Genomic DNA, 15,544 nt, shown 5'->3' on the forward strand with positions numbered 1-15,544 from the left:
ATATATATTTGTACACATACAGACACATACCCCCCCCTTTTAACAGACATAAAACCATCAGTGTCTAGTGAAAACACCTGAGGTCATTAATTGAAAACAGACCCATCATGTTGTTTTCAACATACGGTGATCAAATGAGTTACACATTAGGTTGATGATGGCACATTGACAATAGTGAGAGATGTCTAAGAAACATTTTTAAAATCCTGTCATGATATCAAGAGAGAACACCAACGTATAACCGCTGTAAAAGTCCAAATCAAAATGACAAAAAGGAACTTTACGGAACACAGGTTTGATTACATCTACAGTGACCGTGTGATTACTAGTTACAGCATGCACCAGCTATGAAACCAGAATGTACTCTTACCTTCTCATTCTAACACAATGCAGGAATTGTAACAGACAAATGACAGAAGAAATATGAGGTAGATGTTAGGGAAGATTCACTTTTAGAGAGCTCAAAGTCATGTTCTGATCATGAACATGAGGGGTGGAAGACTGGCTCAAGGTTGTTATGGCTAAGGGAAAGAGGTACAGAGCCACTAGAGATACAGCGAGGAAAAAAGCGAGGCAAGGAGATACGACTGAGACATAGGCCTACTTTGAATGTAGAGCAAACCTTAAGGGAAAATGTAATCCAAGGATTCAAAAGGCAAAATATGTTTGAAGTATATCCAAAACAGTCATAGTGAAAGGAAAATGAGTACTAAGAGAATGAAATGTAGAGTGAGCTTAGGACAAATGCTTAATTAACTCCCTAAAGATTTGATGACGTGTTACGCTGTTACCCAAAAACTCTTGATAGCAGTAATTTCACTAATTAGATGGTGGCTAGCCATACCTTTCTGAAGTGTAAGAGCATGTCAGGACTTCTTTCACACATTTCAGTGAGGAGGACAACAGAAGTGTGGAGAACACCTTAAGGAGACAAAGAGAAACTAGTTGTTTGAAAAAAAGGTCAACAAACAGCATCCCTGAAGGACAGTAGAAGCTCACAAAATGTGCACAAATTTCCTTGCCAATTCCCTGGGAGTCAATGTCTTAGCAATGTCACAGCATTGTTACTAAAATAAGGAACATAGTCTATGGGGGAAGCTGTTTGCTGGTTCCGTTGTGGTTTATAATCTGGATTCTCACTCTTAGTAAGTGTCAGCTTAACGTCATTAAGCCCAAAATTTAGCAATACAAAGACAACTACAGGTATGTATCTAGCATCAACTTACCCTCCCCAAATCCTTACCTTGACCATTGAGGGGAAAAACACAAAACTGAACTTAGTTTTCTATGGGCAACTTCATCTATCAAACTCATTTAGAAACATATTTGTAGCAATAACATTGGTTCTGACAAGAGCATCACTTTAGAAAGCTGTCAGAACATCAGCCATTGTACTATGACAACCATCAGTGTCTAGTGAAAACACCTGAGGTGATCAATTGAAAACTGTGAAGGACGCAGCAGCTCCACAGCTCATCAGGAAACAGTCATTAATCCAGCTCTGTTCACTGAAGGACATTTCAACTGTATAGAGGGCACCAGTCCAATTTTCCCTTTGAAGGACACAGCATCTCCATTTTATCTGAGTGACCAAACCCAATGCTCTCTGTGCAGGACATAGTTGCCCCCAGCCCCCTGTTGTCTCACCGTGGTTCTTCTCGCTCAGCAGGTTTTTTGTGGCTGGGAGGAACATCTCCATCAACTCTGGGACCTTCCTGATGACGTGGACTGCACACAACGCCGCCTGGGGAGAAAACTCTAATGTTTTCCAAAATGCTCAACTATGACATGCTAACACAGACCTGCCAACCTTAAATTATTTTTATGAGGCAACACCCACACTGCTCAAATCATAAGAAAATGCACTTTTTGTTGTTGTGCCTAACAACGATTTTGGCAGAAGACAGTCTCAGTAGGAATGTTAGGCTATAGACTTATGGGTACTTGGCTGCTCTTCAGTATCTGTGTTTACATTTCTGGGGGGAGTATAGGGGAGATCAGGAAGTTGGAGCATTTTGCATTTTTGAAAAACATTTAACTGACATTTCCTGAACAAAAATATAAAATGCAACATATAAAGTGCTGGTCCCATGATCTGAAATTAAAAAATGTTCCATACGCACAAAAAGCTTTTTCTCTCAAATGTTGTGCACAAATTTGTTTACATCCCTGTTAGTGAGCATTTCTCCTTTGTCAATGTAATCCAACCACCGGACAGGTGAAGCATATCAAGAAGCGGATTAAACAGCACGATGATTACACAGGTGCACCTTGTGCTGGGTACAATGAAAGGCCACTAAAATGTGCAGTTATGTCACAACACAATGCCACAGATGTCTCAAGTTGAAGGCGCATGCAATTGGCATGCTGATTGCAGGAATGTCTACCAGAGCTGTTGCCAGAGAATTTTATGTTCATTTCTCTACCATAAGCCACCTCCGTCATTTTAGAGAATTTGGCAGTATATCCAACCAGCCTCACAACCACATACCAAGTGTAACCATAACGCCTCCACATCCGGCTTCTTCACCTGCGGGATCGTCTGAAACCAATCACCCGGACAGCTGATGAAACTGGGGAGTATTTCTGTCTGTGATAAAGCTCTTTTGTGGGGAAAAACATATTCTAATTGGCTGGGCCTAGCTCCCTAGTGGGTGGGCCTAGCTCTCAAGTGGGTGGGCCTATGCCCTCCCATGGCTGTGCCCCTGCCCAGCCATGTGAAATCCATAGATTACACAGAAGTCTCCGAAATCAAATTGCGGTGGTCTCAATGACACTCACATTTTTCTAGGTTACATTTAGTTTTTTATTCTAATTAATAGGTGTCTTTATGTGGATAGTCTAGTAAAAATGTAAACTGGCTCCTTACATTTTATTTGGGGAGAACATTTAGAATAAGAGAATAATGAAATTACTGGATGTAATGTAGTGGTCTAGCTTACTGTAGGCTATTTGCAATATTAAACAACTCAACAAGGTCTATATCAGTTTGTTTCAGATCTCCATCCTTGACCTCATCCATCAAGGTCTGACTACTAGGCTACCATCAATCAACATGCCTTGTCATTGGTTAACTGATTACTATCACAACATTATCTACTGTTGACATACAGCTGGATCAAGAGGCCAGATAAACAACTGATTAAATCAACATAGGCCTACTAAATCTTAACACAGTCTAATATAACTTTCTGTGAAGGACGGTATTAGAAGAACAGCTCTCTCTGCCATGTCTGTTGACTAAACACTGCAGCTAACTACATTTGTCTTGATGTAGAAGGAGCTAACTACGAAATAGTGGTTGTGTGCTTGACTAACACATACACTTTCCAAAGTTGTTCGTTGAATAGTTGGTTCTCCATTTTCCCTACCCTTTGTCGTCACACATCAGCGGTATCAACGGACAAAGTGGAGAGCTGCCATTCAGCTCGAGGGAGGAAAATAGTAGACTACTACAACTATGGGGGGTGGGCCAGAGTGGAAAGCTTGAGATTTTTTCTCCTCGCCCAAGTTCTGATTGGCTCAGCTCCAACTTCAGACGGTTGTACCAATAGAAGCGTATTTTGGGGTACTTTTTCGTACCAGCATGCTTTTACCTCAAATTGTGTGCATGTTATGTAAAACGAGTGCAGGTTGGCAGGTCTGCTCACAAACTTTAAACTGATCACCTGACTAACACTTCTTTGTAAAGAGTGGATGTGGGCTAGGTGAGAATGAGGTACCTTTTTCCTCAGGTAGGAGTTGGAGGTTTTGAGCAGCTTCTCCACCTCTCCAGCCAGGTCTCGACACATCTCCGAGGAGCCCATGCAGCCCAGGGTGCACAAGGCCAGGCCCTGGACATACTGTGTGCTGTGATTCAGATCACTGAGGAAGGACAGGGGGAAGAATGAGTGGACAGCAGATAATAATAACTTTATTTATATAGCGTATAAAGTAAGTGCTTCACATCATAAAATAAAAGTACAAGCAAAGAAATAAAGACAGGAGGAAGGAGAATGAAAAAGATAACCAATTAAAATCATGCACTTTTATAAAGATGCTTTTAATGTGTCTTTAAAAAGGGATTTAAAAACAGGCACTGAATCTTCAAGCCTGATCTCTGACAGTCAATTCCAAAGTCTAAGGGTCTTAATGGCAAATGCCTTTTGTTTTCAACCTAGACTTTGGAATGTGTCTGTATCCCCATTCATAGGGAGATAATAGATCAGAAATATAGGATGGCACTGGTATGTAGAAGAGAAAGAGGAAAGACGTAGAGAAAACAATATAAGGAAGAGGTGGGTAAAAGGGAAGACGAAGGATAGAGCAGGGTTTACAGGAAAGAAGAAAAATGTGCACGAGAGCAAGAGATTGACAAAAAGGTGCAACAGCTGGTCCGGCAGGTTATGGGGCTGTTTCCGTATCCAACATCAGAAGCACACGCTGCTGGCAAAGGCACCACTCATGAGTAACATTTCTGGCAGTAACAGAACACTGGTGTTGGTGCACATCACCACCTCCTGCAGCACAGCTCTTATCTCTACTCCCACACTACAAATAAGCAGCTGTTCCTGTCAGGATAGTGTGTTTGAGCCAATGCGGTTCTGGCCTGCCTTACTTCTTGATGCAGTTTGTCATTAGTAGATGGACGTCCTGCCTCTCGTCCAACAGTAGCATGGCTCCCAAGTACCCTATCCGTTTGTCAGTGAACTTCTGGGACGCAATCAACTTCAGGCACTCCAGCTGGAAAACAAAACTCATCAAATCAAATTCTATTTGTCACATGTGCCGAATAGAACAGGTAGACCTTACAGTGAAATGCTTACTTACAAGCCCTTAACCAACAATGCTTTAAAAAATATACAAAGTGTTAAGTAAAAAAAATTAAATAACAGTAACAAATAATTAAAATAGCCGCAGTAAAATAACAAGCGAGGCTATATACAGGGGGCACCGGTTAGTCAAGGTAATATGTACATGTAGGTAGAGTTAAAGTGACTCTGCATAGATTATAAACAGAGTAGCAGCAGCGTAAAAGAGGGGTCTGGGTAGCCCTTTGATTAGCTGTTCAGGAGTCTTATGGCTTGGAGGAAGAAGCTGTTAAGAAGCCTTTTGGACCTCGACTGGGTGCTCCGGTACCGCTTGCCGTGAGGTAGCAGAAAGAACAGTCTATAACTGGGGTAGCTGGAGTCCTTGACAATTTTTAGGGCCTTCCTCTGACACCGCCTGATATAGGGGTCCTGGATGGCAGGAAGCTTGGCCCCGGTGATGTACTGGGCCATATGTACTACCCTCTGTAGTGCCTTGCGGTCGGAGGCCGAGCAGTTGCCATACCAGGCAGTGATGCTCTCGATGGTGCAGCTGTAGAACCTTTTGAGGATCTCAGGATCCATGCCAAATCGTTTCAGTCTCCTGAGGGGGAATAGGCTTTGCTGTGCCCTCTTCACGGCTGTCTTAGTGTGTTTGGACCATGATAGTTTGTTGTTGATGTGGAAACCAAGGAACTTGAAACTCTCAACCTGCTCCACTACAGCCCCGTCGATGAGAAAGGGGGTGTGCTTGTTCCTCCTTTTCCTGTAGTTCACAATTTGTCTTGATCATGTTAAGGGAGAGGTTGTTGTCCTGGCACCACACGACCAGGTCTCTGACCTCCTCCCTATAGGCTGTCTCATCGTTGTCGGTGATCAGGCCTACCACTGTTGTGTCATCGGCAAACTTGATGATGGTGTTGGAGTCATGCCTGGCCATGCAGTCATGAGTGAACAGGGAGCACAGGAAGGGATTGAGCATGCACCCCTGAAGGGTCCCCGTGTTGAGGATCAGCGTGGCGGATGTGTTGTTCCCTACCCTTACCACCTGGGGCAGCCCATCAGGAAGTCCAGGATCCAGTTGCAGAGGGAGACGTTTAGTCCCAGAGTTCTTAGGTTAGTGATGAGCTTTGAGGGCACTATGGTGTTGAACGCTGAGCTGTAGTCATCCGTTCACAAAACTGCGCTCTTCGGCGAGACACATTCACTGCCAGAAACAACAAGACATTCACAGATGTAGGTTAATAAATTAAGAACTGTGTTATTTTGAAACATACCTGCCCAAAGTGCGCTGGGTAGCCCAGCATGTGCATGTAGAGTAGCTTAGCCACATTTCTACAGCGGTAAGTGTTGTCTTCCTCTCTGAAGGACGAGCGTATAGCAGCACACTCTTTCTGGATCATCTCACGCTCCTCTGCCTGGGTCCGAGCCGTCCGGATGGTCCGGATCAGCTCCCGCAGTCTGATCGGCGCTGGCATCCTCTGGAAAACACGGAGAAACTAAACATTTGGCACAGGTGGCCTTACTGCAAAGTCATATTCTAATCTGACAGCCGGTAGGTGAAAATAGGCCTACGTCATTATGAAAGTATGGGGGGGAATGACAATGATATGAGTAACTTATTTGTTTCTCCAACATTTGTATTGCTTAAGGCGTTAATACAGACATAAATAAAGAGGACAAATCCATTAAGACGAATGATGAATGCCTGGGGTGATGGTGGGTCCACAGAGTGTCTGTCTGTATGCATTTCTGAGTTAAAGTGCATGTAGCTGGGGGGCTAGTAAACTCACCTGACCACCACTTCTGTCTAGCTCATTATGGTTATCATTAGGAAGCCATGGGTACTCATTCATTCTATAAGATAAATGCATACTCCTGTAATGGTATTTTTTTGGTAGCCTATGTGATGAAAAATATTTGAATAGCAAATTAGCATTGTTCTGTGAGTACAGCCTCAAATGTGACAAGTAAATGGATAATGCCTTGCTCAGAAGCTTGTGAAGAGAGCACTAAGGTTTCAAACCAGTGGAGGGTGATTAAATATTGAAGGGGCACATGCTTGGAGGCGAGATTACATTCGCCAGTATTAACATGCAGCCACACAGAAGAATAATAACAGGAGCACAGTGCCCCAGTTCTAAAACATCAGCCAGGTACAGACCTGGCAAACACAAGAGAACTCACAGTACCGTGCCTCTACGATGTTACTAATGTACTCCCATTCTAACAAGAACGCTGCTCCATGAGAGGATGCATTCAGAATTAAATGATTAGACACAAGCATATAATCTCTCACCCCATTAATGATATGTGTCTGACTCAGAGATAGAGGGATTTGATTTGTTGTTTTTATAGGTAGGCAGCAAGATGATAATGACAAATACACTGTACTACTTCCTATTTCATAAGTAGACTTCCTGTGTGGTATAACATTCACCACAGCCTGTGGTCTCAGAGGCCAGGTACAGCAGGTTGACCACCTAGTCTGTATGTGCACACAACTACCACAATCCAATGGCCTCTGGTCAAGAAGAGGAAGCCTGCATGTTGGATCTATACACTAGCTGACTAAATCGGTCTCATGCCCATTTCAGAGGATCAAATATACAAACAGGTAAATGAGACCTTGACTAAGTCAAGAGTACAGTATGAAGACAGGTTAAAACTGCTTCTCCTCGATCACACTTGTAGGCGATGTCATGGAAAATTTGGCTAGCTAAACTCATGCGCAGAAACACGTCATTGGGTCTAACGGTCATCTCGCACCGAACTGCATGTGCAGGCCATCAAATCGAAGGCACCCCTTCGATATAAAGTAGTTTTTGACGAAAATTAAAACGTGTCAGTTTGTCACTTTCACGAGGTTGAAGTAATAACATGTTCAACTAATTAGGACATTTTCTATAATATAGGATGCCTTTCGACTTCAAGAAAATTAACAACCAAGGAAGAATTTCACTTCCCTCATTGAATTCTCAAACCACGGCCTGGTCTGTTTGTTCCGTTATGCAAGCGTTCCCGAAGTCTCACGATGTTGCGCCTCTGAGTTTGGAAACTCTGCGTTAAAACCCTGCAGGAATTCATTGGGTAAATGGTGCATGAACACTGAGCTGCATCACAATCCTTCATGAACTGTCTGCTCTTGAGGATGAGCCCAGCGGTGGTGTGAGAGCAATCCGGAAACACAGAGGAAGGATTGCTCTCTTGGCAGTTAAGAGATCGTGTGACAAAATTGCTCAATAGGCTTTAAGCTTTAAAGATTCAGTAGAGAAAGAAGTAACAAACTGGCACAATGAGAGCCATGGATATGCAGTCTCCCTTGAGAGGGGAAACTACAAATGTGTAATAACTACACATGAAATACAGATGCCAAGTCATATGAAGTGACTCGTACGACAAAAGGCCAACAGATCTTGGCATTCCAAAGGCACGTCGTCATTGGGTGTGCTAAACAAACTCTACTTCCTGCTTTCAGAAACCCCTATAGCAATGACACGTTTGACTTTCAACACCTGAGTTAAAGCAATTAACACTGCGGCCTACCCTCTAGTGTAGTACATTCAGAAAGTGTACACTTTCAGTACTACAGCCAGACACAGCAGAGTGACAGAGGATGTAAGAGAAACCCTGGGCAGGCTGGAGTGGGCAGAACAAGGTCAAGGGCCTGGCACCAGCAGTGGGTCTGGAGGAGGCCTTGTTTATTGCAGTGAAGGGTCTGGTGAGAGGGGTGTGTGTTAATGCACCACCGCCACAACAGGGGATCCATCACGCGCACTATGCCAGGAACAAACAGGGAAAGTTATTACTGCTGGCTCCTGCATGCAGAGAAGAGGTGTTTTATGGCTTCCCATCTCAAAAGAAGCATGGCTCTTATCTGTTAGCATGGATAATGTAATGAAGCAGTTACAGCAAGAGGGATGACAGTAATTAGTTGCTGAACAAAGCCATTTTCTGCATCTAGCCGCCTCAGAGCTGACGCTGTTAGTGAAAAAAGAATGCACAGAGCAGACACCTTAAAACTAGGGAAAATATAAAGGCTGTACACACAAAAAGGTCCAACAGATTTCAGACAATCCAATAATAACACCAGTTATGTTATCACATCAAAGACTTTCCAATACCAGTATACGGTATTACCGGAAGTGCACACAAATGGTGCTATATTTTTTTAGGCAACATGGATCTTAATCCAGGAGGGAATTGATTGTCTCTGCTGTAACCAACAAGCATTATCTTGACATCATATATCCACCCTGGGCTGGATATAACTTAAATTTGGCACATCTTAGATAATTAACTTACACTCACCGGCAGGTTTATTAGGTACACCAATCCAGAAAAGCCTGAATTCTTTGGTGTATTCTACAAGGTGTCAAAAGTTCCACAGGAATGTGGATGCTAATGCGATGGTGCTAGACACAGCAGAGTGACAGGCGAAAGCGATGGCATCACGCAGATGCTGCAGATGGACGACGGTCCAGTCATGCTGCGTACAGCCCGTTCCATCTCATCCCAAACATGCTCTATTGGGTTGAGGTCTGGGGGCTGTGCAGGCCACTCAAGTAAACTAAACTTGCAGTTATGTTCCAGGCAATGTTTTTCCAGTCATCAATTGTCCAGTGTTGGTGATAGTTTGCCCACTGGACCCACTTCTTGTTTTTAGCGTATAGGAGTGGAACACGCTGTAGTCGTCTGCTGAAATTGCCCATCCGTGACGAGGATCAACCAGTTGTGCTTTCCGAGATGCCGTTCTGAACACCACGATTGTACTGCGCTGCTATTTGTCTGTTTGTGGCCTGCCCGAGCCTGCATGATTCTTGCCATTCTCCTTTGACCCCTCTCATCAACAAGAGGTTTTACCCCACAAGACTGCCGCTGACTGGATGGTTTTTTGTTTGTCACACCATTCTCGGAAAACCCTTGACACTGCCCTGCGTGAAAAGCCCAGGAGGGCAGCTGTTTCTGAGATACTGGATCAGGCGCGCCTGGCACCGACGATCACACAACGCTCAAGTCACTCTCAAGTCACTCGTTTTTCCCATTCTAACGTTTTATCGAACAGTAACTGAATGCCTCGATGCCTGCTTTATATAGGAAGCCACGTGACTCACTGTCTGTAGGATCGATCCATTTACGGGAACAGGGTGGTGTACCTAATAAACTGGCAGGTGAGCGTATTGTTTTCCATGTATTGAAGCATGCATCCATGCAGCCCCTGAGAAAAATGTAAGGTCGAGTTAGCAGCACCACGGAGTAAGGCTGGGCGACCAAATTCCTTTGCATGCATGTTTTTGTGCGATATTCCAAATGCCTTTATCACAAGAATCAAGTTCTTATATATTATTAATTTTTATGAGCGTTTGTCCGCTTGTTCTCATGTCTTTTTGGTCTCGGCTGTTTCCATCCTTCTCTGCTGTGTGCAATGACTATAGACTGCACCTTCCCATTCACTCTCTCTCACACACACACACACAAACAAATATTAGAGATCACTTCTTCCTCTGATAGATAAGCGGTTTCAATTCGAGGTTTGGTCCAACAGAATTGGTCAATTCCCCTTTAACGATACACTTTGTAATTGCGCGCAGAGCAGACACTAAAATGGGAGTAGCCATTATCATTGATTCTGGAAAATTAACGCTCAATTTGTCACGCACAGCATGGCTGTACCGCTAGCAGCAATTTTGCAGAACGTCACACTAGCAGTCTAGTATGCGTTTTATAAATGTGCAATAAACACAATTATATAAAGAATTGGCAAACTCATTCTCATTGCGAAAAAACAACAGTTGATTAACACATCTGAACAAAGTGGACAGGCTAGCAAACTGTCCAAACAGCTAGAGATGGACAGAAGGGTGTGTTCATAACAATTCAACTGTCCTACCTTGTTAACTAGCAAATAGATCCAATCTAGCTAAACTTAAAATAGAAATTAGCTGGCACATGAGCTTGCGCTTGAGAGATTGTTAATTTTCTATAATGCCTGCTACAAGAAGTGTCATTATTAGTGATTTGTGCATTATAATTGTTTCAAGTTCAATTTGTAAAATAATAATAAAAAAGGGCATTTTCATAGACTTGAAAGCCAGTTTAGTGATTATTGCAAAAAAGCAGGTTAAACTACTGTTACAAAATAATTAGTGGGTCTTGTGGTTGTGGAAGGCTTAAATTTAGCCTAGGTAACTTCACAAGCCCTCAATTCATTATATTATTGCTGACTGTTTGACCTTAAATTGTATAGCAAAGCTTATTTAGATTTTTTTTTTTTAAATGGAGATATACACACACACAAAAGCATGTGGACACCCCTTCAAATTAGAGGATTCGGCTATTTTAAGCATATGTTGCTGACATGTGTATAAAATCAAGCACGCAGCCTGCAATCTCCTAGACAAACATTGGCAGTAGAATGGCCTGTACTGAAAGCTCAGTGACTTTCAACATGGCAACATCATAAGCTGCCAACTTTCCAACAAGTCAGTTTGTAAAATGTTCTGCCCTGCTAGACTGCTCCGGTCAACTGTAAGTGCTGTTATTGCGAAGTGGAAATGTCTAGGAGCATCAACGGCTCAGCCGCAAAGTGGTAGGCCACACAAGCTCACAGAACGAGACCACACGTATCACATAAAACTCATCTGTCCTCAGTTGCAACACTCACTATCGAGTTCCAAATTGCCACTGGAAGCAACATCAGCACAATAACTGTTCATCGGGAGCTTCATGAAGTGGGTTTCCATGGCCGAGCAGCCGCACACAAGGCTAAGATCACCATGCGCAATGGTTTCATAATTGGTCATCGGCATTTTTGGACGCCGATTACATTGCAATCCAGGAGAAGACTGCGTGGCAGGCTGACCACTATATATATTTAAAATATATATATATATATAAACATATTCACTAGTTAACCTAGTAATATTATCAACCACGTGTAGTTAACTAGCTTGTCCTGCGTTGCATATAATCAATGCAGTGCCTGAAATTGTGTCACTTTTCTTGCGTTCAGTGTAAGCAGAGTCAGGGTATATGCAGCAGTTTGGGGTCGCCTGGCTCGTTGCAAACTGTGTGAAGACTATTTCTTCCGAACAAAGACTATAATTAAATTTGCCAGAATTTTACATAATTATGACATAACATTGACGGTTGTGCAATGTAACAGCAATATTTAGACTTAGGGTTGCCACCCGTTCGATAAATTACAGAACGGTTACGTATATCACTGAATGAATAAACATTTTGTTTTCAAAATTATAATTTCCAGATTTGACCATATTAATGACCAAAGGCTTGTATTTCTGTGTTTATTATAATTAAGTCTCTGATTTGATGTAGCAGTCTGACTGAGCGGTGGTAGGCAGCAGCAGGCTTGTAAACATGAATTCAAACAGCACATTCCTGCGTTTGCCAGCAGCTCTTCACAATACATGAAGCACAGCGCTGTTTATGACTTCAAGCCTATCAACACCCGAGATTAGGCTGGTAATACTAAAGTGCCTATAAGAACATCCAATAGTCAAAGGTCTATGAAATACAAATTGTATAGCGATAAATAGTCCTATAATAACTACAACCTGAAACTTCTTAACTGGAACCACCAGCTTTCATATGTTCTCATGTTCTGAGCAAGGAACTTAAACGTTAGCTTTCTTACATGGCACATATTGCACTTTTACTTTCTTCTCCAACACTGTTTTTGCATTATTTACACCAAATTACTTATTTGAGACTAAGTAGATTTTATGTATTAAGTTAAAATAAGTGTTCATTGAGTATTGTTGGAATTGTCATTATTACAAATATATATATATATACACAATTACAAGTAATTCACACCCTATAGTCCAGCAATCTGTTAAATCCATGAATCATGACAACACACATTCAGCACCTAGGCTTAATGACTCGAGCAAAACAAATGCTTACATGTCCTGTGACTGACATCTGACAATTAACCAAAGCCCCAATCAGCCTCTGTGCTCATAAGTGTGTGCACACAACAGATATGGAAAATCCAGTCTGCTAGACTAACAAAGACTGAGGAAATGTTGGTTCTACTACAATGTTGCAATAGCTTTTATAGGCACACATTATTTTATTAATTACAACATGAAAGACATTACTTTTTCTTTATTATGTCCACAAAAGCTGGCACAAAAGATGCGTTTGGTCTCGACAGAGAGGACGGGTTGAGCACAATAGATGGATTAGGAAGGCCATATGTGGAGAAGGTTTGCACTTGCTGAACTGTTGGGCAGCTACCACCAAAGAAGCACTCAACAACATTCGCTTTGCTCAACCTTACTTACTCTCCCAGGACAAAAACAGTACTGTTCAGCTGTATGGCTACGCTACAGATTTTAGTCCCGCTATATTTCACAGGAGCTTGGACAGCCAACACTGTGTCTTTTGGTCAAGCCAAGTGACGCAAACATTGCTGTCAAATGGAATGACTGACGCGAGGCATTATCCTGATCAATTAGAGGGGGTGGATCTCAAACACCCCTGAACTTATTCCTGTCCCAGTTGAATTAGGCCCTTGTCCTCCACATGCATACTGATGCATTTGATCATGCTATTTAAGACTGCTTTGGGAACAAATTGGGCATAAAGGAAGAAATAATAATGATACAGTGATTGTTATCAACACCCTCATATAGCCACAAAAAGGATCATATTTGACACCAGCTGTGGGAGATTTCCTGAGCGAATGGAATTGCCCATTCCTCTCCTGAGACTCTAGAAGATATACAAGCCTGCTGAGCCTAGCAACCAGTGGTAAGAGAAAACAACCTCAACACATGGTTGAGTCCACTGGGGACATAGGCTACTAAATTTCCATTGTCCAGACTCCAGAGACAACGCACACCATCAATGAAGCTCTTTCCCCGACGCTATACAATAATACAGCAACTGTATAGGAGTATGTGCCACAATTGACTTCCTCCTTACACAAAGTTATGCCAATGAAGTTCATTACGTTACAGAAACAATTCAAAGCCACCATTCTAGAGGGAGCGCTCCTTTCAACACAATATCCCAGCATATTGTTCTCTTTGACACTCATTTTGCCGTCACTGCTCAGCCAAGCTCTCACCAGGATATTTAATTGGTAGTGTTACAGCAGGCTGCTACCTCCATTCCAACCTAAAAACAATTCTGCAAGTAGTATGACAGTACATTTATACAAAACATTGACCTACATGGTTTAGCCAAGTATTGGCCTACCAATATAAGTGTGTACTGTCAGAAAGCCTTCATTGAATAGGCTGAAAATGCAGACAAAACATGGGCACTTGTCAGCTGGTTTAATGCAAATACAAAGAACATGCAATGAAAAAGCAAGTCGATCTGAGTATATGACACTGATGTTGACTTCAGGAGAATCAACTGACAGGAGAGGTGGCAAAAGGGAAGCAGGAAATAACATTTTTTTAAAAAGAGTTAAATATTTTAAGAACTTTTCTACACAGATGCAAGCCAGCTCAAAAAAAACAAAAAAACAATGGCTGTAATACCACATAAATAGCCTAATAATCACAAGTGAAGCAGGTGGCATAATAACCCACTTCTTTAAAAAGTCTGGGGATGGCACAACTGAAGAAATGAAAGGTTTGCTACAACTAACTAACACACTTGAGAATTGACACTTGTCGAGGTGTGTAAACAACTTACATAATAACGTTAGTATATTAACATTTAATTCAACTTCCCCACACAACCAGTATGTGAGTATTGTAGCTAGCTAGTTAACGTTAAGTAGCAACAAAAACAAACAAATAAACAAAAAAGTAGCAACAATACCATAGTAGCTAGCTAGTTTAAGTAACGTTAGTCACTTTAAATTCATTGCAACCACGTAGAAACAGCCAAAGCTAACGTTACAACAGTTACATCCAAGCTAGGTATAACACATCTTATTTGAAGCGTGGGTATACGTTAGAGTTAAACTTGAACACATCAAGGTATTGCGCTAACTAAGTTAACGTTTGCCAATTATGTTAGCCAAGTAGTTGGCTAACTACAGTAGTTAGCTAGGTAACTTCCACGTCCGTACATATCTACATTCTGCATACCAAGTAGCTGGCTAGCCAGTAACGTTAGCTGGGTAGGGTGGTTAGCTTGCTATGGTAGATCACAAGCCCACAGCAAGATAGTTAAATTTCTAATCATCTCTTGAACGCAATACTTTACGAACCTTTAACCACACCTGTCAAATATATTATGCATTGTCACGTTACCACTAGTTAGCATTAGCACTAACAAGCTAACAATCCAACGCCCGAGCAGAGGCCCAATTACAGCCTTCTAATTTCTCAGATACAAGTAAACCCTTTTAGCAAGTGAACATACAGATCATAGCTAGATAGCTACGCAATTGCGAAGAGGCCTTCATCGCACTGATTTAGCTAGCAAGTTAGCTAGCTAGTAGGATTAGTTAACTAGATAGCTGCCTTTCCTACATACCTACCGGTACATCTCGTTTGAGTAACACAGCAAATAACCAAATGCAATTTTGACATAAATTGAAGGCGTATAAGCAAGTAAAAGTTAAGTATAAAAACAGATTTCTAAGGTTAAAGATCGCACAAGTACATATCAGGTAAGCATACCAGCTAGCCGACACCAGGCTACCGCTTCTCTGACAGACAACCCCCCCCCCCCCCCCCCGGTACACTGGCTGGTTAGCGCAGCCTCACTTCCGATCATGTAGCGCCAACATGGATTATTGTCACCGCGGTTTAAGACAAAGT

General features: G+C 42.2%; 1 protein-coding gene across 3 annotated transcripts in view; it reads right to left on the reverse strand.

Annotated features, from left to right (window-relative positions):
- The window catches only part of LOC110526405 (AP-1 complex subunit gamma-1), a 31,222-nt gene that overhangs the window by 15,430 nt on the left and 248 nt on the right, over positions 1 to 15,544 (reverse strand). The window contains exons 1-6 of one of the 3 annotated variants that reach the window (XM_090238660.1): positions 15,404 to 15,473; positions 6,065 to 6,268; positions 4,598 to 4,722; positions 3,723 to 3,864; positions 1,648 to 1,744; positions 845 to 921 (exon numbers count right to left, since the gene is read on the reverse strand). In XM_090238660.1, coding sequence (XP_090094786.1) covers positions 845 to 921; positions 1,648 to 1,744; positions 3,723 to 3,864; positions 4,598 to 4,722; positions 6,065 to 6,265 — 642 coding nt within the window. In that variant the 5' untranslated portion in view covers positions 6,266 to 6,268; positions 15,404 to 15,473. Of the gene's footprint in view, positions 1 to 844; positions 922 to 1,647; positions 1,745 to 3,722; positions 3,865 to 4,597; positions 4,723 to 6,064; positions 6,269 to 15,261; positions 15,285 to 15,403; positions 15,474 to 15,544 lie in introns of those variants that run through there. The other 2 variants (XM_090238661.1, XM_021607361.3) reach the window with 2 other exon arrangements.

This window comes from Oncorhynchus mykiss, chromosome 6 (assembly GCF_057628025.1).
Source record: "Oncorhynchus mykiss isolate SJ-2025 chromosome 6, ASM5762802v1, whole genome shotgun sequence".
Classification (NCBI taxonomy): domain Eukaryota; kingdom Metazoa; phylum Chordata; class Actinopteri; order Salmoniformes; family Salmonidae; genus Oncorhynchus; species Oncorhynchus mykiss.